The sequence below is a fragment of the Borostomias antarcticus genome (assembly GCF_949987555.1).
Source record: "Borostomias antarcticus genome assembly, chromosome: 4".
Classification (NCBI taxonomy): domain Eukaryota; kingdom Metazoa; phylum Chordata; class Actinopteri; order Stomiiformes; family Stomiidae; genus Borostomias; species Borostomias antarcticus.
In genome coordinates, this window is record NC_140237.1 from 23,594,518 (window position 1) to 23,621,022 (window position 26,505).

The 26,505-nt window shown below is 49.4% G+C and overlaps 1 protein-coding gene across 1 annotated transcript; it reads left to right on the top strand.

Annotated features, from left to right (window-relative positions):
- The first annotated feature begins 9,746 nt into the window (after positions 1–9,746).
- crispld2 (cysteine-rich secretory protein LCCL domain containing 2) lies at positions 9,747–26,182 on the top strand. The gene is made up of 15 exons (XM_084436603.1): positions 9,747–9,879; positions 12,788–13,193; positions 15,174–15,292; positions 16,067–16,199; positions 19,021–19,136; positions 19,668–19,768; positions 20,110–20,313; positions 20,428–20,488; positions 20,580–20,646; positions 20,761–20,891; positions 21,029–21,072; positions 21,187–21,259; positions 21,738–21,813; positions 23,869–23,999; positions 25,129–26,182. The coding sequence occupies exons 2-15, from the start codon at positions 12,897–12,899 to the stop codon at positions 25,178–25,180; spliced, it is 1,605 nt and encodes a 534-aa protein (XP_084292729.1). The 5' UTR covers positions 9,747–9,879; positions 12,788–12,896; the 3' UTR covers positions 25,181–26,182.
- The last annotated feature ends 323 nt before the right edge of the window (positions 26,183–26,505 follow it).

Consider the following 26,505-nt stretch of genomic DNA (forward strand, 5'->3'; position numbering starts at 1 on the left):
GAATGGACTTTGGGGTGGGGGGGGGGGGGGACGGGCGGGGTGCAGGGTTGGGACCTGAGACTCACCTCTGAGCCCTCCAGCCTGGTTCAGATGGGGGGCACGGCTTCACCCACTGGAAGAACTTTGAATATCTATCTACCCATGCCAGGCTGCAGGGGGCTGTAGGACTGCTGGAGAGAAGTTATTATTTTGTTTTGTTTATCTACTACTACTTTTTTCTTTTCTTTTTTTAAGAAAATGGCATAGAAAAATCAGTGTTTTGCCTTTTAGTAAGGTGAGTTGTTGGCTGAATGAATTTGCAGCAGTTTAAAAGCCTGTTGAAATTTGTCCAGTGCATTTGAAAAAGGCCCAGCACCAGCAGACGACACACCGTTTACGTATGAATCTACGCACTCCCGAGGCGAGATGCTCTTCACGGCCACCACCTCCTCTTCCTCCTCCTCCTCCTCCACCACCTTCCTCACTTTTCCTAATGCTTTTAAATCTAGGTAACACTTGAGCCATCAAAAAATAGAAAAAAAAAAAAAAAACAGTGAGAAGAGGTGCTACAGTGTGCTGGAACCGAACGGCTTCCTTGTTTGAGAGAACCTTGCGTGGTTTCTGGGTGTAGAATTAGAATGACTATCTAAAACAATTTTAATTTCGCTTTAGGATTTAAATGAAAATAAATAAATAAAAAATATGCTTCTGTGCACGTAAAATATAACTGATCAATACAAGACGTGGGCGTGCAAATGCACATTTTTGCAGATATTTAAGGATTTGAAATGTATTAAAAAAAAAATCCGAATGAGGGTCACCTGGTTTGGCTCCCTGAGGGTTTGTGCTCGTTCTAAAAGGCTTCCCTGAGTACAGGCGCTGGAGACATGGCTAATGAAGACAGATTCCATCGCAATCACCTGCCCCGTGTTTACTTTGTACCTTTCCTGTCCCCCCACCTCCATCCTTCATTTGTCCTTTTCCCTGTACTGAACTTAAAGGTTCTACCTGTGTTTCTAGGCAGCCTGTCTAGAGTGGTATGGCAGCCACATCACCCCTGACCCCCCCACCCCCCTCAACTCACCAGAAAGAGGGGGCTGCCTTAGGTTCGGTATGTGAGGGCTTCTAATCCAAAGCTCCACTCAGTGTACGAGTCCAAACCCAGTCGGGGACAGCTGTTAGAAGTCTGTCAGGTGTTAAGGGAATGTACCTGACCCTGCGTGCTTTTCCTGTTTTATGGTAGCAAGCAGTTCCTCTCCAGAGATGAGAGAGAGACACTGGCCGTGGTGAGGGGAAGTGGGATCACACCTGTTCTTGGATCTAGTTATAAAATCACCCCACAGTAAACACACAAAAGGAATCATGTTTGCTTTTGTTTTCAAGATCTTGCTTTTGCATCATTTATTATTCATTGATTGTGTTCAATTGAGTTTCAGTTGGAAAAAAAGATGTCATGTTTTTTTGTTTTTTTTGTTACCTTTCATTTGTTGAATATTACCATACCCCTTTCCCCAGAATTAAACTTGCATTCTGAATTGGTATTTGAGAGAAATTACCCAAGGTTAAGCACAACAATGAATAAAATTGTACAAGTTATTTGTTTGATCATATTTCTCTTCATTTTCTTCATTTTTCCTGTGCTAAGTTGGATCCATTCTCCAGGTGATCGAACTCAGTCAGTATCCGAACGTGTCGATATTGAACCCTTTACTTAGAGGACCTTAGCAGTTCATTACTGTGCTGAAGGTTGGGTGCATTGTGGTTCACTCTTGCTCTGTATGTCCCCAAAACAGATCATCTGTTTCATACGTGCATAAAACGTAATGCATGTGCACACACCCACACACACACAGTCTCTCACAAACATACTTGCACGCATACTGTACTTGGGCAACGAGTACAGGGACTGCAGATGCAAATTAGCCTAAGGCTAAGTCTGGTGCGATGCATCAAATGTTCTTACATTTGTTTTAATTGCACATGGTCCCTTCCAAATAAAATTGAAATCAAAAATCAAAAAAAGAATAAACTGAGGTTCAAAGCTGGGAACAGGTTCTTTTCAAGGCGCCTCTCACAGCCCTGTTTCTGACCCCTGGAACCGTTGGTGCAGTGTGAAATCATTTTTTCCCACATTGGAATAGCAGAGCATGCAGTTTAGAAACAACGGGAAGAGCTTGTTTTAGCCCGGCCCTCCTCACTTTGTGGTTTGCTCAACAATGGTAGGAGAGACTTGCCACCTTTTTATTTTGAAGAGAATCGGGTAAATCTCCGTAATCAGCTCATCTGCACCTTGCACATGCTCTTTCTGCACTACATACTACGCTAAATTTGAGGTGTCACAGTGAAACGACTCAACGATTCCCTTCCATGAAATTGGCATTGTGTAATATTTTGACTTATAATGTATATTGTGTTTATTGAGTGACTGCCTTTTACAGTCTTAATTGTGCAGATTTGGTTCCCTCCACAGACATTTGCGTTTACTATGGGTATATAAAGTGAAAAACTTTCCCCTGCGGAAACCAAAGGATACAGTCATATTGACCCCTGTTGCCTTCCAGAATTGCTCAAAGTCTCCTAACTGGTTTCACCACCTTGAGTCCTTGGTTTCTCATGACAAGTTGGCATGACTCATTCCAGACAGGCCATCAAGCCCATCTGGTCAGATATTATGATACTCCTCATTATCTAAGTGTTAGTTCAGTTGTGCTGATGGGGATGTGGTCATGTCTGCTCATTGTGACAATGTTGTTTTGATTTATTGTTTTTCTTCCCCTCTGAATGTTTCGAAGATGGAAATTTGAAATTGACAGATAAGCTTTCTGTTGTCCAAGATTTATTCTTAGTCTTTTTTTTAATGACTGCGGTCAGGAAATGTGCTGGCGAATTGCTTCAATGATGTCGTTCTGTTCAGTTTGTGCTCCCTAACAGCATTGTATGCGGAGAGCTTGTGTTGGGATATTGACCTGAAAACAAACTATATGCTTCTTAAGCCTCCAGCATTCTACTACTTTTGTTTATTGTTCAAATAAAAGATTGTGGAAAAAAACAAAACAGTTTGCTAATGAAGTGTAGTCAGAACACTGCTTAGCTTTCTTATGATGCTCCAACATCTGCAGTCTCAACACCTTGGACAGCCCTACAGAACAATGCACAATAAACCAAAACAAAAACCTGCCAAGCAGCAGAAAACCCATCCTTCCTGTGTGTCCATGCGTTGTGACCTTCCAGTCTATGCATGTGCGAATTGTTCCCTTTCTAGGAACAACCCTGTAATGTCTCGCCTTACAGCCCTTTACTTGTCCTACAGTGTTACAGCACTTCCAGTATGTCTAGCATCCCTAGCATGCATCTGGCTGGCTGTGGTCGCGCTGGCCGTCTCCCTGCCCCGACTCCACATGAGTTTACCCAGGCCGGCCCATCGTTCTAGAATGTGCCAGGGAAGGCTTTTCCTCGCCCCGCGGTTTCTTTTGAGCTATAATTTGGCCTTGTGCTTAGATGCTGGGTGCGGTGTACGCTCTCAGACTTTTAACGTGTAATTAAGCGTGGTATTTTCCTTGTTAATGTCACAGCGTAGCTAAAGATCACCTCTTTATAGGCCTGTGGCGTAGAGGGAAAATTACAGCTGTGGCCAGCTCCTGATGGACCACCTGTACTCAGAAGTGTCTCTTTCAGCCGCTCTGGGGGAGCCATAGATACTCTAGTTAGCCTGCTTGTTTTCCCTTCTCCCTTCTTAAGGCTTGAGTGGATGTTTATAGCCAGAATATATTTCAAAACAAGCCAGTAATGTCTAATGACCATGTTGTAGTGTGGACCCTGGCATGGATGCTCTCCAGTCACTAGCTATGCTGTGGTGGGGGGTGAACAAGGCATTTTTAATGCGTCAGTCACACATTGCCACTCCACATTTCTGTTTTACACTTGTGATGTTTACTTAAGTCTTCCAAGGCTCAGCTGCCTGCTGCCCATTTGTGAAGATAATCTCAGAGCTCTGATGATCAGGATGGGCTGAATCACCCAGAGAGTCCAGAGAACATGACGTCCAGCGCCCTCCTCGTCTGACTGGGATCTGTCTCACCTCTGTTCACCAGACAGATGGAGAGATGGATGTTGCGGAGTAGGGAAACCTGATATTCTATGTTCAGGCAAATGTATGGGTTTTACACAGACTGCCTTCTCAACACCAGCCGGTCCAGATTTGTCCCCTAACCACCTGTTTTCTTGTTTTTACAAGCATTGTTCTTGGCTCCAGAAAACTGCAACGTGAGACCGTTTCCTGTCTGTAGTAGGCAGCAAGGTCATTCAAACAGAGGGGGAATGTACATACTTTCAGAAAAGCTCCCTTACAATAACATTGCTGTGGTTTAGACTACACAATTCAGTAATTTGGATGTTCAAATTTGTAGTTTGAATAGCAGAGAGCTGTTTAGGCCGTTACACACTGGCCCAACAATGACCAACAAACGGCAACATTCCAAACATTCTCTTGTTCTCTGTTGGATTTAGAATGTTTGGGAAAATAACACCCTTTTCCAATTAGTTATGGAAACAAGGGATGTTACACCATAGTTTTTTGGGAAATCATAGCACACACTGGTCAAACATAACAACAACCCCAACAAACGCTAATTGAGCAAGTTGAATCGGGGGGGGGGGGGGGTCAGATTCCAACAAACATCAATGAGCATAGCACACCAACCCAACGGCACCCTACAACTGTTGGTGTTTGTTGGCCATTGCTGGGGCAGAGTGAATTGGCCTTTAAGGTGCCTCCAGCTCCCTCTGCTGTTGGCTCCGTCCCAGCCAGTCAAACAAATGGCCGGCCTTGAGCCTGGTTTCCAGGCATGCACACGATCACTCCTCATTCCCGTCAACTAGTGACGATGGTCCCTGTGCCACCCCCCTCCCCCACTGTGCCTTCAACCACCTATCCTCCCATCTCTTCTCTTCAGTGTCTGGTTTTATGCTTGTATTCTTTCCCCTTATAAGGCAGCATCTGAGCTTTGTAATGCTTTCACTCTGAACCCTTTACCCTTTCAGGGCCGCCACCCCCTACACTCCCTTTTGGTTCACTGTCCGCGCGCTGTTCGTCCTCATACGGTCTCTACCCTCTTTCTCTCCCCCTGTCTCTCCATACCCTCCTCCACTGGCCCCCAGCCCCGCCAGCCTCGCTCTACTTCCTGTTAAATGGGGTTCCTCCACAGTGCCCCTCAGTCGTTAAGGGTAACAAACACACCGTGGTGACCGGCCGGGGCTTGGAGGGTCTCCCCAGCCCCTCTTCAAATAAACCCCAGCCCAGGGTCGCAGGGCGGGAGCTACCTCGGAAAAGGGGAGGGTGTTCCGAAATACTGTTGATGTGAGTATGATCCCCCCCCCTTAAGTGGAGCTTGGCATCTGGACTTGGGCCCAACTCAGTCAAGGTCATGGTTCGTGTTTGCTCTACCTGAGGACCCTCCCATGCAATGGAAGATTACATAATGACACGTTGCAACCATTATGCCTAAAAAAGAGGATGTTTGTATTATATAACCTTCAAGATTCCTTTATTTGTTACTTCCAATATACCCTCAGCCTTGCATTAAAAACAGAATAATAAATAAAATGATCCTCGTCTTCTACAAACCCCCTTGTGATTGTATAAAACCCTCCAGTGGACACAGTAGAATTGTGACCAAATTACATAAATTCTGAAAAAGTATCTCATTACTTAAATTCTGTGCCCTAGCTGCAGGTAACAGCGCCCCCTTGTGGACACATGACAGTCATCAAAAACGACACTGCAAGGATCGGCGATCTCTCCATCATGGCAGTGGAAACAAAAATCAACAGTATACTCCATTGCATTGTAGTACATTACCGAAAAGCTGGACCGATGCCTTACGGAGAGAGGTTGAGGAAAAAGGAGAAAGATTTTCTCATCCTTCGTCTTGTTGACATACGAGCTGCATTACTTGGGTACCTGGGCACAGGGCTGGAGTGTTTAAACTGCTGAGTTTCATTCTGGGTTTCTCGGGTGATTGGAAGAAAAAAGTGTCGGCCTTTAGCCAGCTACATACACCGTGGCCTTTTTAAACTGCCATACCCGGCTTGAAAGGGCAACAGAGGGGTTTTACGGTGGAGGAGAAGCTAAATCACTGAATGGAAGCCCCCTCCCTCCCTCCCCCTCTCTCTCTCAACATTGACCAGTAATGTCACTGTGGTTAACATAATGTTGTTATGTTTGACGTTATCAGAGCTCTGCACCACATTTTTGGTAATTGAGAAGTAATGTAAATATGTTTGCTGGGTTCTTAGCGAGAGGGTGGTAGAGGATGTGATATGTCCCGTTTAGTAGCACCCCACACCCCCCCGGGCCCCGACCAGACTGGAGAGGCTGTGTGTGTGTGGGCCCCCCTCCAAGCGGAGGGTGATGGTCCCTCACACTAGGGAGGCCTAGAAGTTCCCCAGGGTCAGCAGTGATCCGACTTCTTTGAGAAGTCTTCAGGAGGACTGAAAGCAGGTCTGTCTCCAGGCAGTACATTACTCTGTACACATCAGGCTCCTCAGCAACACCTGAACTCCATGAGACTTATTCTAGGCCGGCGTCCCAGAACTACTGCACATTTCAGGGTAACGATTGGGGGAGGAGACATGTTAATGATACTGGTACTAAGACGCCCCTGTTCATGTCTGTGTAAAGATAGACAAGCCCTGATGCACTTAAAAGCAACTGCAAGGGCCTTGTGATGTCTCACCGTCCCGAGTGTACCTACTGGTACCTGCCCGCAATAAAACAGCATTGGGTTTCTGTAGTAAGCCTTTTAAACCCATATCAATAACTAAGACTATTTGCAGACGGTAATTGGCCTGTTAAAATCGGTTCCTTTTCTGTGTGGTCTCCGATTGTGATCTGAGGTGACTGTTGTGGGCGAGGGGCTGGCCTAGTTCTAGCCTTCGTTAGGTACTGTATAGTCTGACTCAATGGATGTAAGTTTGGTGGATAAACATTGTCATCCGTTTATTACTGCCCAATCAGTGGAGGCCATTCATGCAGTCGGCCAATCCTGACTACGTGAAGCAACGACAACCTAGCAACCGCCCCGCTGAAGACGATTGTGATTGGTTTAAAAAAAAAAATACAGTGTTTTCCTCCCTACGCACGAATGGTAATGAGTCCAGTCTCCAGCGCTGACACTGCATAAACAAAGTGTGGAGATAGGTCTGGCTGTGCAAGAATAGATACCGTACAGGCGGGTGAATAGTTCCAACAACCCTGTTTGTAATAAGGCTACATTCTCAGCAGTGTTCCCTGAGAAACATTGTATAAGGGAATGATGGGTAGAAATGTACACTGTGCAGCACTGTGGGTTCTACTCTAAATAAAAAGAGAGGACATGAATGTGACAGCATGATGAACCGCCTTTTCGACACACGAAACTCCGTTTGGCTTTGTTACCGCTCCAACTCAAATCCGCGCCTGGCACGCCGGACCTCTCTCGTCCTCCCTGCGCCAACTATCATAATTCCTCACGGCTTGAGCGTGTTTTAAACGCGCTCAACCCTTTCATGTGATGCAGTGGGGCCCAAATGAAGCCCAGCCGACCCGGGGCTCGTCGTCATCGTCTCCGTCTTTCACAAACAAACCCGCGGCCCGGTGGTCCCTCGTGGCCTGGAGTGTTTACGCCCGTCTGCCGGTGACCAGGCACCGTGTCTTTGACCTCATCCTGAGGTCTGTGTGAACACCGCGGACGGCCCGTGCGTATACCGTTGCGCGTGCACGGGACACTGCTGCTGGGTGTGAGCTGTGTAGCAGCCTAGTTCATCCACAGCTTGATACGGCCTCCTGATGACCTCTCAAAGACGTCGGATCCTTGCCGCCCCCGGGAACTCCTATTCCTCCTTAGTGTGAGCGCCGGGCTCGCTGCCCTTCCCCTCGAAGGGAGGCCTCCGCACACACACACAGCCTCCAGAGTCTGGTCGTGGGGGGTGGGACCTGGGGTGGTGTGTGGACTGGTCATATCACATCCTCTACCACCCTCTCGCTAAGAACCCAGCAAACATATTTACATTACTTCTCAATCACCAAAAATGTGGCGCAGAGCTCTGATAAGGCCAAACATAACAACGCAGTGACATTACTGGTCAGTGTTGAGAGAGGGGGGAGTGGGGGGGGGGGAGTGGGGGGGGTCTGAAACACAGTAGGTGTCGGCGCTGTTTACATTTACAAAGGTGTGGGAATCTCAAGCAGTAGGCGATTTGAGGTTCCAGCCGTCCACTGCCCAAGTCAAGTACTGGTAATATGTGGAAGCTTTATTAGCATGTAGTATGCATGTAGCTACTGTACCCCCCCCTGTAGATCAGTCACTCAGAGCAGCAGTGCGGTCAGTGTCTGGCAGGGTGTCAGTGCTGAGAGTGGTTGGCAGGCCTGTGCCAGAGGTGCTGCTGTAATGTATGAATGTTGGAAGGCTGTAGCGGCAGTAGCTCAGGAGGTAGAGCAGCCAGCTGGAAACTGGAAGGACCGATTTGTAGTGTCCCTGAGCAAGACACTGAATCCCAAATCGCTCCCCGTGCGCCATTGGGAGGCTGCCCACTGCTCCTGACTGGGATGGATCAAGTGCAGAGGACACATTTGACTGGCGACTACACTGCCGTGTGCCCTATAAGACACTTTCATTTGTTTGTTTGTTGATTGATTGATTGATTGGTCTGTTGATTGATTTATGTGCATTTCTGTGTGTGTGTGTGTGTGTGTGTGTGTGTGTGTGTGTCAGTATCAGTTCAGTATCTCATTGGATTCCAGTTTGATGCGAGTCTCCATACCTGGGGGTGTAAACAGGGATATGAGTTCACCACAGGTTGTGTGATCTTCAGAGCCAACGTCGAGCTGTGCCGGACTTTGAGCAGAGATACTGTAGAAAGAGAGCTAGGGATTGAGAGCGAGAAAGAATGAAAGAAAGAGTGACAAATTGCCTCTTCTGCAGATAGCTGAACTGTTTGCACATGCAGCATGGACAGCCTAGGAACGGCCAGGAGAAAAAAAGAGCCGTGAAAAGCGCTCCATTCTTTCTCCGTGTTTGTTTTACAAGTGCTCTGTGGTTCCTTAAAACTGGTCAGAACGTACTGCCCCTCCACCCTGCCTGAGAGAGAGACCCCGTTTGTGGCATCACAAATGAACAATTTTGTGGCATCAGAAAATCTATGAAACATCTATTATCCTTGTAGATTCAAGGGCGTGTAGCCATGTATCACACATACTAGGAATTTGACTACGGTTAAGCGCGCGCTGCTGCAGACAACATAGGACGGTGCAGGACAGGAAAGTGCAAAGACATGACAGTACAAAACAGTGCACACTGTGAAGGTCTCATTAATACCATGATGATATTGTACAGTTATAGACGTTACATCATTATCAAGAATACTTATTTACCATATTGCATCATTAAGAAAGTTGTGGGTTATTAAAATGTCTATTAAACTATTAAAATAGTTAATCTACATAGTCGTAGACCTAGATAGATAAAACTACTGATTTAACCCTCGGGTCAGTGATTTCCATACCTTGCGTTTTCCTTTTCAACATCGTCAGAGCTCTTGATGCCTGCCAAGAACATAGCCTTCTTGAGGGGGTTGGCTGGTGGGGGAGTGAGAAGGATGAGTTAAGATTTTTTTTTTTCCTCTTCACTCCTTGACCGCGGGGTCTCCTTCGCTATAAAAGGCACGAGGAGCCGCTGTGAAGTCAGTCAGAAGTCACCAAGTTCCTCTCTCCTGCAGGATCACTGCCAACGAGCACAGCCGTCGGTCGGAGCAGCCTCTCGCAAGGAAAAAATATCCAATTTGCGCACAGAAGAAATCGCTTGAAATTCAATTTATTATCACAGAACTCATTTGGATAGTTGTCGGATAAACCAACGATTCAAGGTAAAAACCCATTGCAATTTTTTTTTTGTTAAATTCTAAAGTCATTGTTTTTTATTTATAAAAAAAGCATTGTTTCATGGTTATCAACATTTCAGTGGTAAGTACATTAAAACGTCAAAACAAATTTGAACAGTTTTTTTCTGAATGAGTTCCCTCACTTGAATCTGTGTTTAATCGGAATGCATGGGTTCAGTGTCATCCGTGGGTCAGAGAGGATGGTTGGACTGGGCTGTATTGGGGTAGGGTTTCTTTGGGTGGCACTGGTGCCTCGCGAGTGCCAAGGGGAGCAGGGGGAGAGAGAGAAAAGGGGATCATTTGCAGAAACTGAATGGTAGCGAGACCTATTCACAGACCAGTAAATCCCCATGTGTTCACTCATGTAATGCAACAGTATAACAGCTTAGTGCCGCTGGCATTCATTCACACCATCCCACTTCTAACATCTGCTGGCACTGCTGGCATGCCCCAGTCTGGCATGTCTCAGGTCAATGGGGAAATGCACTGTACACTAGACGTGTACATAGTGCAGTGAGTTTATCAACAAATTAGGCTGTCTGAATGAAGTAGCTCTGTTTCGTCTGTGAGGAGGTGTTGTATGTAGTACTGTTGTGTTTGTGAATGATGCTCCCTCGCTTGGCCTGGGGGACAGTGGAGAACAGTTCTTTCAGAGACACCAGGTGAGGTTCCATCAGTAGGCTACTGTAGCAGTGCCAGTGCGGAAGACTCTTGTTTCTGTGGGCTGGGGCAACCAGTGTGTGCGCGCGTGTGTGCCTGCTCCTCTGCCACACAGGTATAAAATTCATGAGAGCGATGAGAAGCTCCCAGAAATAAAGGGCCGATGGAGGCTTGGCGTGAGAAGGGCGGTGGGGGGAGAGAGAGGGGCATGGCGGCCAGGCTGCCGGCTGGCTCTGAGAGCCGGGGCACGGGGCTGGCGCTGGCTGGGACACTGTGTTGACACAGACCGGGGTGTCAGACCTCAGGCCGCCTTTCCAGAGGGAGAGGCAGAGGGGTTGAAGTATGCAGGCAGGGTGGACTGTAGGACCATTCTCTCTCTCTCTCTCTCTCTCTCTCTCTCTCTCTCTCTCTCCCTTTGCTCCCCCCTCCTAACCCCCTCACTCTCTCTCTCTTTCTCTCTCTCTCTCCCTTTTCTCCCCCTCCTAACCCCCTCAATCTCTCTCTTTCTTTCTTTCTTTCTCTCTCTCTCTCTCTCCCTTTGCTCCCCCCTCCTAACCCCCTCACTCTCTCTCTCTTTCTTTCTCTCTCCCTTTGCTGCCCCCTCCTAACCCCCTCACTCTCTCTCTCTTTCTTTCTTTCTCTCTCGCTCCCTTTTCTCCCACCTCCTAACGCCCTCACTTTCTCTCTTTCTTTCTCTCTCTCTCTCCCTTTGCCCCCCCCTCCTAACCCCCTCACTCTCTCTTTCTTTCTCTCTCTCTCTCTCCCTTTGCTCCCCCCTCTCTCTCTCTCTCTCTCTCTCTCCAGCAGGCTGATTTAGTAGCTGCCATTTGTGCTGTCTTAGCCTGTGGCTGGCTGTGGCCGGGAGCCTAGCTTGTGGCACAGGAGGATCGACAGACTGCCTCAGATTCTCTTCCTCGTGTGATTCGACCGTCCTCCCCTCTCGGACTCTGGGGTTTTAGGATGGTGATTGTTTTCTATTTAGAGAGAGGCGGGGGCGATGAAGATGGGCGAGGAGGTTCGAATACGGATGAGCCTCTCTGCCCCAGTAAATTCTGGGCTTTGGGCCCAGGAGGGGCGTGACCCTAAGACTGATTGCTCCCTTTCCAGTCAAATTAAAACTCACTCTAGTATCCTGTGCCGTCAGGGAAAACGAATGTCTTTGATGAAATATTGTATCTGTGTTTACAGATCGGGGTCAAAAGTCCAGACTAAATAAATCCTCCAGGACAGAAGTTATCCGACAGAGGAGGGAGTGATATTGTCAGGTTGAATGGCCATGCCAGACAGTGAATGCTACAGTGGCGTTCTTCTTGCCTGCCCCACCTTAAGGTGTCTGCACACGGCCCCAACCAACGCCAACCAACTCCCAACACCCAGCATTGTAAAGTTGGCAGTTGTTAGAATGTTGGAAGTTGCAAAATCCATCCAACTGACACCAACAGTCACCAACAAACATGGCACACCAATCCAACGTCGGTGTTGGTTGCCTTTGATTGGGGCAGTGTGCACCTTTACTTACTTGTGGTTTGATTTATGACTTCTTTGTCAGATGTCCAAGATAAAAGAAACCAAATGAACACGGGGGGATTTCCTTATGTGAGTCAATTCTGATGCATTAACCAATGAGCTCAGCGACCTACAGTACTAAAGACTATGATTAGGCACCGCATGGATCATAATGGATAGGAGTGTAATTGCTGTATTAAAGTAGAGATGAATGGGGCTTGGAGAGGATTTGGCTACAGGCTGGGTGATGATCTGCTAACAATGTTGTGATTAAACTGATGAGCTACAGCGTGATGGTTGAAATCGTCTGGGACAGAATCCAGTGGTATGGAGTAATACTATCTGGTTGGATGACCATGCCTGTGAATGCTAACACCAATTTAGGGGACTTCTCCTGTCAAAGGGTGAGGGGAAGTGGTGTCGTCATCTCTCACAGCATGCGTGAGTTCTGAGTTCACTGTGCCCTCCATTCGCTCCTCTTAGAATCACAATTGAGAGAGCGAGACAGCAGCAATTGACGGAGAGGTTTTCTATCCAGTGTTTGGTGCCAGGGCTCTCTGCGTGCGTGTGTGTGTGTGTGTGTGTTTGTAGCTGCTGTGTTGGCTCGCTTCTCCACCAGGCTATGTGCTCATCTCCTCGCCCCACCTCATGAGCTGTCAGAGAGGCAGCCAGCCTGACGCAGGAGGAGGTGGGGTAACAGAGTGTGTTTCCCCCCCCCCCCCCACAGGCCGGAGTCTGCAGGCACTAAGGAGTGGAGCTCACACAAGGCCGCCCACTGTAGTCTACCCAGACCCAGAGCCCTGTAGACAGACAGTCCAGAGAGCCAGAGACCAGAGATGACCACCGCTGCTATGGCTGCCTGGCTGCGCGCCCTCCTGTCCCTCTGCCTCTCCCTGGCGCTCCTGCTGCTCTCCGCCCGGGACGCCGCTGCCCTCGTCCTGCCCGACTCCGAGGACCTGAGGAAGCTGCTGAGCCGGTACCAGGATGAGGGGGACCGAAACGGCACCGCCGCCGCAGGAGGGGGCACTAGGACCCGGCGGGCCATCCAGTGGTCGGACCGCGAGGAGATCCTCCAGCTGCACAACAAGCTGAGGGGCGAAGTCCACCCCACCGCCTCCAACATGGAGTACATGGTGAGACACACACCCGCCCGACTGGCGCAATCTACGGGCGTAGCCGTGTTTCGCCATCAGCACCAGCAGGCTGACTCAACTATCATTTCATTTCAGGATTATTTGGGAGGGACAGTGCAGGTTAACAACCTAAAACAAAGGAACGTAAACAAGCCAGAGTGTAACCAGAGGCTAATTTCCATCTGTTGTCCCCAATAAGATGTTACCTAAAAACACAGAAGCAATATATGCATCACATAATATAATTATGCAGTAAGCATCACATAATTCTGTACACATCAAATCACAATCACGTATCGAAGGTACACATCATACAGAGGATGTGTGCCTTCGATATGTAGTTGTGATTTGTGATTGTGATTTGATCCACACACAACTCACAGCTCCACACACATCCTGGACACAGTTACTGTACATCACTTGTCTCTTCATGAAGGGTAGCAGACAGTTTCACAAGCTTCAAACTTTGTCCGGCGCGTTAGCAATCAGCGTTTTGCCTGAATCCCCAAAGTTTGACGTCTGATTCGTCTAAGGGAAGGAGAGACAGACTTCAGTCTTTGCTGTATATTTGGGTCTATTGTTTGCTTGAATGCGTCAGCAAATTGCTGCCCAACATCGAGGTGCGGAGGAGTGTTAATGGGCCCCTGGTTGATGCCTCACCATAATGACAGGGTGTTGGTTTGACCACTAAAATGGTCTCCCTACCTCCCCCACTCTCTCCCTCTCTCTCTCTCTCTCCTGGAAAAGATGAACTCATGGAGGAGAGTTGCTGCCGGCCAACTTACAGAATATACTGCAGGGAGGATGATTGCACTGACTCCACACTACCTGCTGAGAGAGAGAGAGAGAGAGAGAGAGAGAGAGATAAAGAGACAAAGAGACAGAGTGAGGGAGATGACGGCATGCTGGGTCATGAGAGGGCAAAGGGACCGAGGGAGAGAAATGGATTACTTCATGGAGAGAGAGATGGACAGAGTGGGAAAGGGGTGACGGATGAGAGAAAGAGAGAGAGAGAGAGAGAGAGAGAGAGAGAGAGGGTAAGCTATGGAAAGCCATTGCATACATAGAGCTCTGGATGTTATTGAGGGAGACAGTGTTTATGGAATGCGCTGATTGGGTAAGTGGGTGCACTGATTCCAATGTAGTTTGTATATGGACATACGTGGGGGATTGTGGTTAATGTAGTACAGATGTAGCACTGACTGTGACTGTGTGGTTACTGTAGGAGAGGGGAGGAAGAGGCCTAAGGTCTCTTCCTGCTGTGTTCCATGCCAGGCCTCAGAGAACAGGCTGTCTCCGGACGACCAGACTAGGGTTACACCCTATGGGCTGGTGGGCTCTGTGTGTGTGTGTGTATGTGTGTGTTTGTGTGTTTGTTTGTGTGTACAGTATGTGTATGTGGTGGTGACCACCAAGGGCCTGGAAATTTACTGAGCAGTTGCACTGAGAGGAGCCACACTGTAGCTATAGACCCCTTCTCTCCCTTTCCCTCCCCCCTGTCCCCTGGTGAGGAGTAGGAGCATAGAGGAGGTGTCACCCCCCCCCTCCCCCCCATCCCATCCCATCCCTGCTCCCCACAGGTGGAGAGAAACCCGCTCAGGAAATGTGGCTAATTCTGCTTTGATTGCTGGGGATTTTTAGTGGACCGGGGCCAGGCTGCTCCACTCATATGTCCCGGGCTAAAGTTAATGTTTTACTTGTATTCATCTCAGTTTCAGCTTTTTGGGAGGGAAACGGAGGAGGGAGGGGGGGGGGGGGGGGCAGAGGCCCACGAAGACTACAGTAGCTAGCAAGCAAAAGACAGGACAATTGTTTTAACACTGAGGAAGATTTCACTGCTTTGTTGAAAGCTGCATTGATATCTGCGTTGTGGTAAATCTGGTATTAAAAGGAACATGTATTGTGTGTGTGTGCACGTGTGTGTGTGTGTGTGTGTGTGTGTGTGTGTGTGTGTGTGCTTGCATGTGTGCATGCATCCAGGTGTGGGATGAGGAGTTGGAGCGCTCTTCCACTCACTGGGCAGAACAGTGCCAGTGGGAACATGGACCTGAGGATCTGCTCATGTCCATCGGACAGAACCTGGCTGTTCACTGGGGCAGGTGAGGCGATGTCACACACACACACACACACACACACACACGCCTGCACCACGCGCACACGTATGCACTGTAAATCTGACGCTAACGGTGAGAGTGTGAAGATGAGTTGTTTGAAAGTGTGTGCGCTGAGACCCCTGCTGTGAGAGTGCATGTGAGTCTCTATGGCAACCTTTATACAGGAGTGTACATTCTCATGTCGTGTGTGTTGTGTTGTGTTGTGTGTGTGTGTCTGTGTGTGTGTGTTTGCGTGCTCACTGCCCTGCAGCCTGACAGTAGGGCTCTTTGTCATCGACGGCTGCCTCAGCAGGTGCCATTCCAGGAATCCGCTCGTTCTCACAGCCCCCTGCTCACACCCCCTCTCCCCAACACCCCCCCCCACTCCCCCCCTCCCCAGGCTCTCTCTCTTCTGATGCCAACCCCGGCCATGGGCCATTTTTTCCCCTCTCTCCCTCTCTGCTGGCCAGTTGTAGCCCACGCTCAGCACTTTTCACTACCGTAAAAAGAGATGTTTACAATAAATTGATTCGTCAGGCTGTGTGGAGCTGTGTTTAGTTTTGTGTAATTTTTACTCCAGCGTGGCTCCGGTTCTCCAGTGTTGGAGGGGGAACAGGCAGCAGGTCTGTGCACCAGGTCGTCAGAGCCGGACTAATCAGCCAAGGCCATGGGTGGAGGGGGGCTGGTGTAGTGCGTCTCAAGCCCGGCCAAAGGGCCTGGAAGCCCCCCAGCTGTATGAACTCTCTGTGCTGAGATTGTTTGTGCACTGCTGCCCTGCAGGTACCGCTCCCCAGCCTACCACGTCCAGGCCTGGTACGACGAGGTCAAGGACTACACCTACCCCTACCCCCAGGAGTGCAACCCCTGGTGCCCCGAACGCTGCTCTGGACCCATGTGTACCCACTACACTCAGGTATTGAGACTCAGCAGGGTGGAGGGAGGAGGGAAGGGAGGAGGAGGAGGAGGAGGAGGAGGAGGAGGAGTAGGACAAGGGTTGATGCCAAAACACTGCATCAAAGAACCTCCTCATACTTGAGATGACTTATAAGCCTTTGTTCACGTGCTGAGTTGTCCCCTGAACTCAAGCAAAACATTTTATCCCTCGTGGCTTCTAAGGATCCCGTTTTAGCTTAAAACTTTTACGAGTTTCCTTTGAGCCGCTATAGTTGATCCGGAGACGTGTGAAGTCTGCGAAGTGTCCGTCCACATGTTTCCTCCAGTGGCACGTGATACGGAGCAGATGTGACCGCCACAGGTGAGGCCTGTCGGCTATCCAGGGACTGTTTGACATAACACCTGGTGAGCCGCCATCTCACTGGGAGGACCTGGAAAGAGAGGTCTGGCTGGGAGACAGGGCGAGAAGAGACGAGGAGCGAGACAGGGAGAGAGGACAAAGAGAGGACCTTGGCAGAATTAAACTGTTGAAGAACAGAGGAAATTAAGGAGAGAAGAGGTACAGTTAGGGGGGAACAGGGAGAGTGTGTGTGAGTGTGAGAGAGAAGGAGGTATAAACAGGAAGAGAGAAGTAACCAGAGAGAGAGAAAGAGTGTGTGGGGGGGGGGTGTCTGGCCTCCTCTCCCCATAGACTTTACTTTTCAGTAGCTGGGATGGGTTTGTGAAAACAGACTCACCCCCTCCCGCTACGTTCACACTCAAAGCAGGTCAGTGGTGTCTGGAGGCTGTTCCCAGGCTCGCCAGCAGGCGCCTCCCCGTTTGACCTGGATTCCTTTGAAGATGCAGGAATGTAGAGGGGGCAATGCCAAGGCCCTGCGCCCTCTCCTTGTTTCTGTCTTTCATTTCCTAGGAATGCTAGAGGCTAGTGGTGGTGGGTTGCTGGTCCTTACAGTACCTCTGCTAGTCAAGAGGCTAGGAGAGGCTAGGCTAACTCCTCTGTATGCTAGGCGAGTCTAGGCTATCTCCTATGTATGCTAGGCTAGGCTGGCTCCTCTGTATGCTAGGCGAGTCTACGCTATCTCCTATGTATGCTAGGCTAGGCTGGCTCCTCTGTATGCTAGGCTAGGCTAGCTCCTCTGTGTGCTAGGCGACGCTAGGCTAGCTCCTCTGTATGCTACTGTACCACAGTCATTCAGTCAGTGTCCACGGTGGGCGCTGAGCACAAACACTAGCTCCCAGCTCTCCTCTCTCTCTCGGCCCATCTTTGGTCGTAGCTGAGTCACTGTCTCCAAGTCAGCGCTGCTTCTGGCCCTGGCCCAGGAAAGAGACATTCCTGACAGAGAGGGAAGAAGGGAGAGCTACAGAGGAGGGACGGTTTCTCTGAACATACTGTATTGCAAAAGGAAGTAAGCAGTGTGTATCCATGTGTAGGACGACTACCAGACAAGTCCTCCATAGGTGCTATAGCTTTATATTTTACTAGCCTTACTATTGACAGTATCCTTTGTTCAATCCCAATTTCTTACATTTAGCAGATGCTTTTATCCAAAGAGACATACAATTATGAGCTAGTGTTGGGGTTAAGTGCCTTGCTCAACAGTAGCCAATGACTGATGGGAAATCACTTGTCAAGTTGCCAGGCCCGGACTCAAACCAGCCAAGTTTCAGTCACCGGTCGGACGCTCTAACCACAAGGCTGCCCTACCGCCCGGCCAAACGATCGCCAAGGAACATTTCTTTATCCTGCTGAAGGGGATCAGGGGGGAACGATTGCCGGAGTGTCACAGGAAACAAACTGCGGTCACACTCCAGGTCTTCTCCTTCCTTCGACTGGCCCTGAATGAAAGAACAGCCTCTTCTCCGGGGCCCCCGAAGCCCCATCAATCTGCCCTAGGCACCTCAGCATGGGAGCCCCTTCCTGTTGTCAGACTGACAGATCTATGAAGGGAGAGATGGATGGATGGAGAGAAAGAGAGGAGGGGAAAGAGAGACAGAACAGTGGGAGTTCTCAGGTCTGCTGTAATATAGTGGTCAGGTCAGTCAGTGAGGCCCTCTCAGAGCTGCATTAACACTAACTCACCAAGCTGAGCAGAGCTAAAATAATGGCTTAAGTCATATTTTTTAAGTTTAAGTTTTTTAAAGGCAATTTTACCAGAGGTGGCTAGCATCATGAAGAGATGACTTAGGCAAAAAATAATAATTTTCCTCAAAAAATTACGTCATTATTTTAAGGTGACGATATCTTCTCTGCATGTGTGTGGGGTTCTTCGGAAGTCACTCAGGGGAGACGGGTGTGTTTTACTGACTAATGCCGGGCTCACACTACAGGATTTAAAAAATCCTAACCGATTTCGAAATCAGGTTGCATCACATACATAAGGAGAATCTTAACAGATGTTCTCGTGAATCTCAAACAAGCATACACTACAAAATTTGAAAACGTCTCATCACACATTACAAGATATTATCGTGCCCGAAAGAGCAACAAACCATTGATCTTGCCGTCCCGCTTGTAAAGAAGTGACGTAATAATCTAAATATCAAACATGTTTGATATTATCGGGGCCGTCCTGATGGATCTGCGAGCTGATCGGGAGGTATAAGATTGGTTCTGTAAACCCCTCACATTACAAGATAATCTGGATCGAACATCAGTACTGCCCAACTTTCCAGACCACATTTCTCCTCCGACTGTCGGGACGGGTGAATCAGGAATAAATCCAAAAATCCTGTAGTGTGAGCCGGCATAAGGGGAAGGGGCTGCTCCGAATGAGGCCATCTTTGTGTTTGTGATCTGTGCCAACCTAACGCCGGTGTTCTTCCTCTCTCCGTCTGAACAGCTGGTCTGGGCCACCACTACCCGCGTGGGCTGTGCCGTGCACACGTGTCGACGGATGAACGTCTGGGGCGAGGTGTGGGAGAACTCCGTCTACCTGGTCTGCAACTACTCCCCCAAGTAAGGCCAGCAACACTCCCTTCTAATATCCCTCCCTGCCTCCGCCTCTCTGGTCTCTGGCGGCCTGTTTACGCTCCCCTTCCCGTCCGCCACATGCTGCAGCCTGCGTATGTGTACCTAACACCGAACCCTGGTCACCTCACCAGGGAGAATATGAATTTGTCTGTCTAATGTTACTGTTAAAGTGTTTGTGTTAGAGGTATGTGTGACACATTGAGGCCATGAAAAATTCCACCCCAAGTAGAATAGAAAATAATGAAGGCAGGGAAAGAAAAACAGGACTTGAGCAGGCTCTTGTGTTCCAGACAGCCCTAATGATTTAATTGCCATAGGGACAGTGGGGAGTATTTTCATTAGCTAGCTGGACTTTGTATGTGTGTGTGTGTATGTGTGTTGTGCGCGTGTGTGTGTGATGCCGTGTAAAGGGCTCTCAGTTAACTGCCTGGTGATACTTGAGGCTTTGTGCACAGCGATGCTTGAATGCTGATTAGTTTCCATCCAATCAGTCCTGACCACTGTGCTCGTCTCCAGGGGCAACTGGATCGGAGAGGCCCCCTACCAACATGGCCGCCCGTGCTCCCAGTGTCCCCCCAGTTACGGCGGTGGCTGCAGGAACAACCTCTGCTACAAGGGTGAGAGCACATAACAATAGGCTCTTTGCACAAGCTCCACTACTTCCTGAAATTCTACAGGCATCTTTATTTCCTGTCCTATACTATTGGATGGAAGTGATTAATCAGGTGTGATCAGGTGTGCCGCACACTTGATTAATCACTTCCATCCAATGGTATAGGACAGGAAATAAAGATGCCTGTAGAATTTCAGGAAGTAGTGGAGCTTGTGCAAAGAGCCTATTAGGTTTAACGTGAGGATATTGCAGTTGGGGAAGAAGCTGAGTGATTTGTTTTTTCTTTCGGTTGAAGAGATGAGTAAAGTGATAGTACTTGACTGACTTCCCTCCCTTTCCTCTCAGACTCTCAGCGTTCAGAGACGGAGGACATGAACGAGGTGGAGAAGGCCCAGGTTCCCATACCACCCCGGACCACCACTGCCAAGCCCAAGCTCAAGCCCAGGTCCAGGCCTGCTGCTCCTGCCAAGCCTGCCGTCAAGCCCTCCTCCCCCAAACCCTCCTCCCCCAAACCCTCCACCCCTAAGCCCGCCGGTAGCACCTTCCTGGGTAAGATAAACGACGTGCCTGCATGAAGACACTGCTCACTCAAATCTCTGCCTGATCTTGACAGGTGATTTGATTTGGGGTTTTTGTGTGTGTGTGTATGTGTGTGTGTTGCAGTTCAGAACATCAAGTGTGAGACTAGAATGCGCGACAAGTGCAGAGGAGCAACCTGCAACAGGTCAGTCTTTGGTTTGCTCTCCGTGATTCCAGTACCATATTTGGTTCTGTGCCAGGAGACAGACCGATAATCCTCCCGCATCTCTCTGCAGATATAACTGTCCTGCTAATTGTCTGAACAAGAAGGGGAAAGTGTGGGGGACACTCTTCTATGATGTGGTGAGTCTGTCTAACTCACAAGCTAGGATATCTCTCTACACATCTTGCACATACACATACTATGGACAGTGTGTTTCTAAGTATGTATGCGTGTACCTGTACTGTATGTTTCAGCAATCCAGCATCTGTCGCGCCGCTATGCACTATGGCATCATCGATAACAACGGGGGTCTAGTCGACACCACCAGGAAAGACAAGCTTCCATTCTTCATCAAAGCAACAAAGAACGGCATTGAATCCTTCAGGTAGACATCTTCACTCCCACGCCCCAGCTCTGCTACTGATGGTGAAATATTGCACACTGTGATGCAACATTGGTGCAACGCGTACTTTTCCTGAGATACGATTTCTTAACGTCTGATTTCGATCTCGTTCCTGACAGCAAATATAAATCTGGCAACGCGTTTGTGGTGGCCAAAGTGGAAAGTAAGTTGAACCGTGTTTGCCTAGAATAAATGGAGCATGAACACTTTCATAACCCTATACCTGATGACTGGTGCAGATGGTGATGAGGTCTTTCTCTCCTGTCTTTGCCCTCAGCACAGTCTGTGGACTGCTACGCCACCGTGGCTGAGATCTGCCCATTCAAGAAGCCCCAGACAAACTGCCCCAGGTGCCCATCTCCCTCCCTCCCTCCCACTATGGTCACACTCACAGCAGGCAGACATTACTGCTTCATTCTAGGATTTTGCTTTGTAAGCACAAGCTCGTTAAAATCACAGTCAGATTCTTGCTCTCAGCCAATTGTTTTATAACATCTATTACCAAACCACAGGATTCTCCTCATTGAGAAGAAAACCTGCCTGAGTACGTTTCATACACATCATTCACTTATTGAAAATGTTCATGGCATATTGGAAGTGACAGCAATTGTCCCATAAGAGGACACTGGTGACATACTGTAATATTCTGACACTTCCCTTAATTGCAACATGAGCTATTGAGTATTCGGAGTGACAGCAATTACCGCATAAGAAGACACTGGTGATGTAATATTCTTGCACTCCCTTAATTGCAACATGAGCTATTGCAGCATTGCGTTTGCAGAGTTGATTTCTCCATAACTAATGTTCTCATTTTATGTTCCTCAGAGTCTTCTGCCCTGCCACCTGTAAGAATGAACCTTCCTACTGGGCGCCTGTGATTGGCAACAACATCTACACAGATGTAAGTCACAATGACCTCAACATGGCCGTGTTCAGGGACCGTGCTGATGGTCTGAGGGGTCATCTAGCTCTGGTCCGCGGGGTTAGTGAGGCGGGAGCTCTCCCTTAACGCCCTGACAGGGAAATTTCTCCATTAGGTTTTTTCACTCAGTCTGCCCTTCAGTATCTGCAGATAATATATTTTCGTTACTCACTGAAGTGAAGACGGTTTTCGAGCGATGAAAGCCTTCTCTCCGAAGTGGCTTGACGTTCCACCCCCCATCATTCTGTTTCTCTATATCGTGGAGAAAGATCATGTGATCAGGATTGCAAAGCCAGGCTTGTGGATGTGTTATTTAAGTTTTAAAAAAAGTGCTTTTTATACGAAATGTGGGGAAGGGGGCGGGGGGGAATCAAGCCATCGTGGAGAAAAGGCTTTCAATGTTCAAAAACCGTCTTCACTTCGGTGAGTAGCGAGTAAAATATTATCTGTAGATCAACAGACTCAGTGAAAAAAGCTAACGGAGGGAGAAATGTGCGGTCCCTGACAGGGCGTTAAGGGAGCGCTCCTGGCTCACTAACGCCCAGAGCTAAGGGGTCATCGTCCTGGTAGAGGTCAACCGGTCCATCCCCTCTGGGCCTGCTGAGCTCAGAGACAGACAGACAGGCAGGCAGACAGACAGGCAGACAGAGACAGGCAGACAGACAGACAGGCAGGCAGGCAAGCAGGCAGGCGGGCGGGCGGGCGGGCGGGCGGGCGGGCGGACAGACAGGCAGACAGACAGACAGACAGACAGACAGACAGACAGACAGACAGACAGACAGGCAGACAGACAGACAGACAGACAGACAGACAGGCAGGCAGGCGGGCGGGCGGGCAGACAGACAGACAGACAGACAGGCCTCAGTGTGTCAGCGTGCTTCCTGGAGAGTCTTCTCTGGAGCAGTGGCCTGATTTATGTAGGGAAACAGATGAGTGTGGTCTAGCCCCATGGAGACCTTAAGAGACCGGGCCGTCTGTGTGCTGAGAGACAACCGCAGATCGGCCCCAGAACAGCGGCGCGAACACGCTGGGAACGGGAGCCTCGGCAAGCAAGCCCAGGCCCCTGGTTAACGTGTCTCTCGGTGCCTTGGGCTGACCGCACACATCTGCTCGGCCTTGGCCGGGTCGGGACCTGGCCCAGGGAGGACATGCCTGAGGCCTGGCGCTGGAGGAGGCAGCCTCCGAGAGGGCTAGCAAGATGGGCGTGCCTCGGAGGAACGTCACCTGCCCTCTGGCGTCTGAGCGACAGCCGGGCCGCCTGATTCGCTGTCAGATCACCGATCAGCCGATTTCAGCGCCGCCGCGAGACTTAAACGGATCAGAGACGCGATGGGGGGTGGTCCCCCCGCGTGGGCCTGTTCACAGTCGCTGGGAACTGACCCGGCTGCTTGAAGTGGAAGTTTTAAGAGTTCCTTGTCTCGGATGAACTCGTTGACTCAGCTGAGGCTAATGTCGTCCAGCTGGCCTCTAACCGCGCTCTCCCAGAGATCTCGAACAAAATCCTAATGATTTTCATTTGTTCTGGGTCAGGGCGTAATTCCTAGCTCCTACACACTCGCGCAGCATTTAGGGGTGCAGGGATACCAGGATGTGACAGGAGTCCAGACCAGACCTCTAAATTTGCAATTAGCCGTTTCTGGACTGCGGGAGTTGGGTGGGGACCAGCAGGCAGATATCTTTGGCCTGGTCAACCTCAGTCCTGGCGCTGTTCGTGAGGCTGAGCTGGGGGGGGGGGGGGGGTGAGTGTCCTGTGTCGAGCCAGACCAGAGAGATGAATGAGCCTTCCAGGCTGGCGATAAGGTCCCAGACTCGTACACACTCCAGAGCCAGGCTGAGTGGCTCGGACCGGGGTAGAACCTCACATAGTGGCCCCTCTTGGTGTGGTGGGACTGATGTTCTTGGCACCGTACCCAATTCCTCGAGCACTGCTGATGATAGCGTGTGATGTACTGTACGTAATAAGCTACAAACGGACTTTAATAAACTCTGCTACATGATCATAGCTGACCCTCTTGACTCTCCCCTCTCCCTCAGAACTCCAGTATCTGTAAATCTGCTATCCACGCCGGGGTGATCAAGGCCAGCGGAGGCCATGTGGACGTTCTGCCTCTGGATAAGAAGAAGAACTACATGGGAGTCTTGAAGAACGGCATCCAGTCAGAAAGGTACCCGATGCCCCCTCTCCTCGCACCCCGGAGACCCTTAACACACTCCCTCAGAGCTCCTCTCCTCACACCCCGGAGACCCTTAACACACTCCCTCAGAGCTCCTCTCCTCGCACCCCGGAGACTAGTAGTTCCCCTCAGAGCTCCTCTCCTCACCCACCCCTCTTCTGTCAGTCTGTGGCCTGGCCCGGGGGTGCACCGCTTAGGCACGGAAGCCCTTACGGCCAAGTCCACATTTGGCACGTAGGGGTGCAAGAGTAATGGTGTGGTTTTGCGTGCGGATGGCCCACACATGGACTCTTTGCTTACTTTGCCCGGCCATTTCAATGGAGCATGCAAAGTGCTGTATGGCCAAAATCAGCTAAGCTTGAGTACTGTGAAACCTAACGCTGGAATCACGAGGTCCTTCTGGCCAGGAGCTCCTCCTCAGTCTTCACGTGAGCGGGCCAGGAGAGGGAGGTGGGCGATGACAGGGAGCTGAGCTGAAGCTGACCCTGGATTGATGGACACTCACTTTATAGCCCTTATTGTCGTCCGCACGGACACAGTCTTGCGGAGGCGTGTGTGGGGGGGGGGGGGTATTAGGAAGTTTGGTCGGGTCTCTATGACGGGGGAAGTAATCACAGCCTATCCAGTTACCCCGCGTGAGAGATGGAAATGCTGTCGGTGGCTGACTCAACGGTTCCCTGCGTAGATAATTACCCCGTCTGATGCCAACGGCGCTGGCCCCAGCCTGATGTTAGCGAGCATGGCAGGCCTTCAAGGCCTCTCCACTAATGAAGTAATAACAAAGACATCAAGCCCCAGCACAATAGTCCACAGTGGTAGCTCGGAAAGGTCAGGCGCTGTCGCCCGTATAACAGTGAGCCAGTGTTCGAGCCATGTTTCCACGTCCATCCGTCCGTCGGTCAGTCAGTCCACTGTGTGTCATGCTCTGGTGGATGGTGGTGAGCCTTAGTGTGGGCAGCAGGCGCTCACCAACAAGGCAAACTTGAACTGGTGCCACACGCCAACAATGAAACAGGGTTTTGAATGAAACTGAAGGTCCTGGTCTTGGCAGCAGTGGTTGGTGTCAGTGTGAATATTCCCCCTCTAACCCGTCTCTCTTTCTCGCTTGTCTCTCCTGCAGTAAGAGCGGCATAGAGGGAGGCTCGTTCCGGGTCTTTGCTGTGAGGGAGTGAGGGCGTCCCGCCTACAGTAACGGGGTCACCCGATCTGCTCTCAAGGGGCGGGACGTGCCCGCAGGTTTTATGCCATGGTAACACATCTGTCTCTGTACCCCTCCCTGGGAGGAAACATATCTTTCTATTGGACCAATAGACACGTCTCCCTCTGCCAATAAACAGGAACCCGCTGCCCCTACATCACAATGGAACCTTCTGTCTCTCTCATCCCTCAACTCCAGATGTGGATACTTCTCTTTATAGATACAGTACAAGCAGTCAATGAAATATGCTGCATAATATCAAGACAATTTTAACAGCTGGTGCTGAATATATGTGTCTTGACGGTTTTAGCTAGATGTCCAATTGTATGTCGTATTTTATAGAAATTCTAATGTTTATATTTTATGTTCCTTCTGCAAAAGCGAATCATTGGTCTCCATACACAGGAATGTATATTGATCACACTGTATTTAATCATTCTGTACAGATTTTTGTTCATAATTTTTCTAAATGGGAGTGTATTTACGTTTTTTTTATTTTTTATTTGTTCATATTATATATTTGATTTGATAGCCAACCTCTGCTTCTCTGGATCTCCTTTACCTTCCTACTTTTGCTAGTACAGATGATATATCACATTACATTTCATTACATTACAGTCATTTAGCAGATGCTTTTATCCGAAGTGACTTACAATGTATAATAACTGCATTTTAATGTATGTAGTCAGTGTTCTACTACTCGCCATAGCTCACAAGTGCATCTCCTCTCTAAACAAGTGACTAATAGCATAATCTAGTGTTGAAGCCAAAGTGCAAGAGTAGCAAAATATAAATGGGTGCTTAAGAGATCCTGGTAGTACTTCTTGAAGTTCTTGAGTTTTGAGCCTGCGGCGAAAAATGGGCAGCGACTCTGCTGTCCTGACGTCAGTGGGCAGTTCATTCCAAGTTCAATTGTGCTTGAGTTAGGAGTTGGTTTGTTGAGGCTGGTTAGGCATGCTGGACGAGCTCACAGTGGACAGAGGAAGACAGACAGATGGACAGAGGGGTAGCAGAGGAAGGGAAGGGAGGGGAGAGGAGGTCAACAGACAGATGGGCAGAGGGGGAGGGGGGGGGGTAGCGTAGGATGGGGAAAAGAGAGGGGAGATGAGGAGGAGGAGAGAAGGCACACCTCCAAGGAAAAGAAGCCTTCCCTGAATAAAGCTGGTAGGGCCTCCAATGTCAATAATGTGCAGACGATCGGGTGAAGGTGTAAAAACATTATAACAATCTTCTGTCCACTAGGGCTTCAGAGGCAATGGGTGCATGTTTGGGCTGGGCCTTCAAAATGGCGAATCCGTG

What these genes read in the sequence shown, in the direction of transcription:
- crispld2 (XM_084436603.1), top strand. Translation starts at nt 12,897, where the DNA reads ATGACCACCGCTGCTATGGCTGCCTGGCTGCGCGCCCTCCTGTCCCTC. An exon ending in TGTGGTGGCCAAAGTGGAAA is followed by an intron (nt 21,073 to 21,186) that starts GTAAGTTGAACC and finishes CTTTGCCCTCAG; the next exon opens with CACAGTCTGTGGACTGCTAC. An exon ending in GCAACAACATCTACACAGAT is followed by an intron (nt 21,814 to 23,868) that starts GTAAGTCACAAT and finishes CCTCTCCCTCAG; the next exon opens with AACTCCAGTATCTGTAAATC.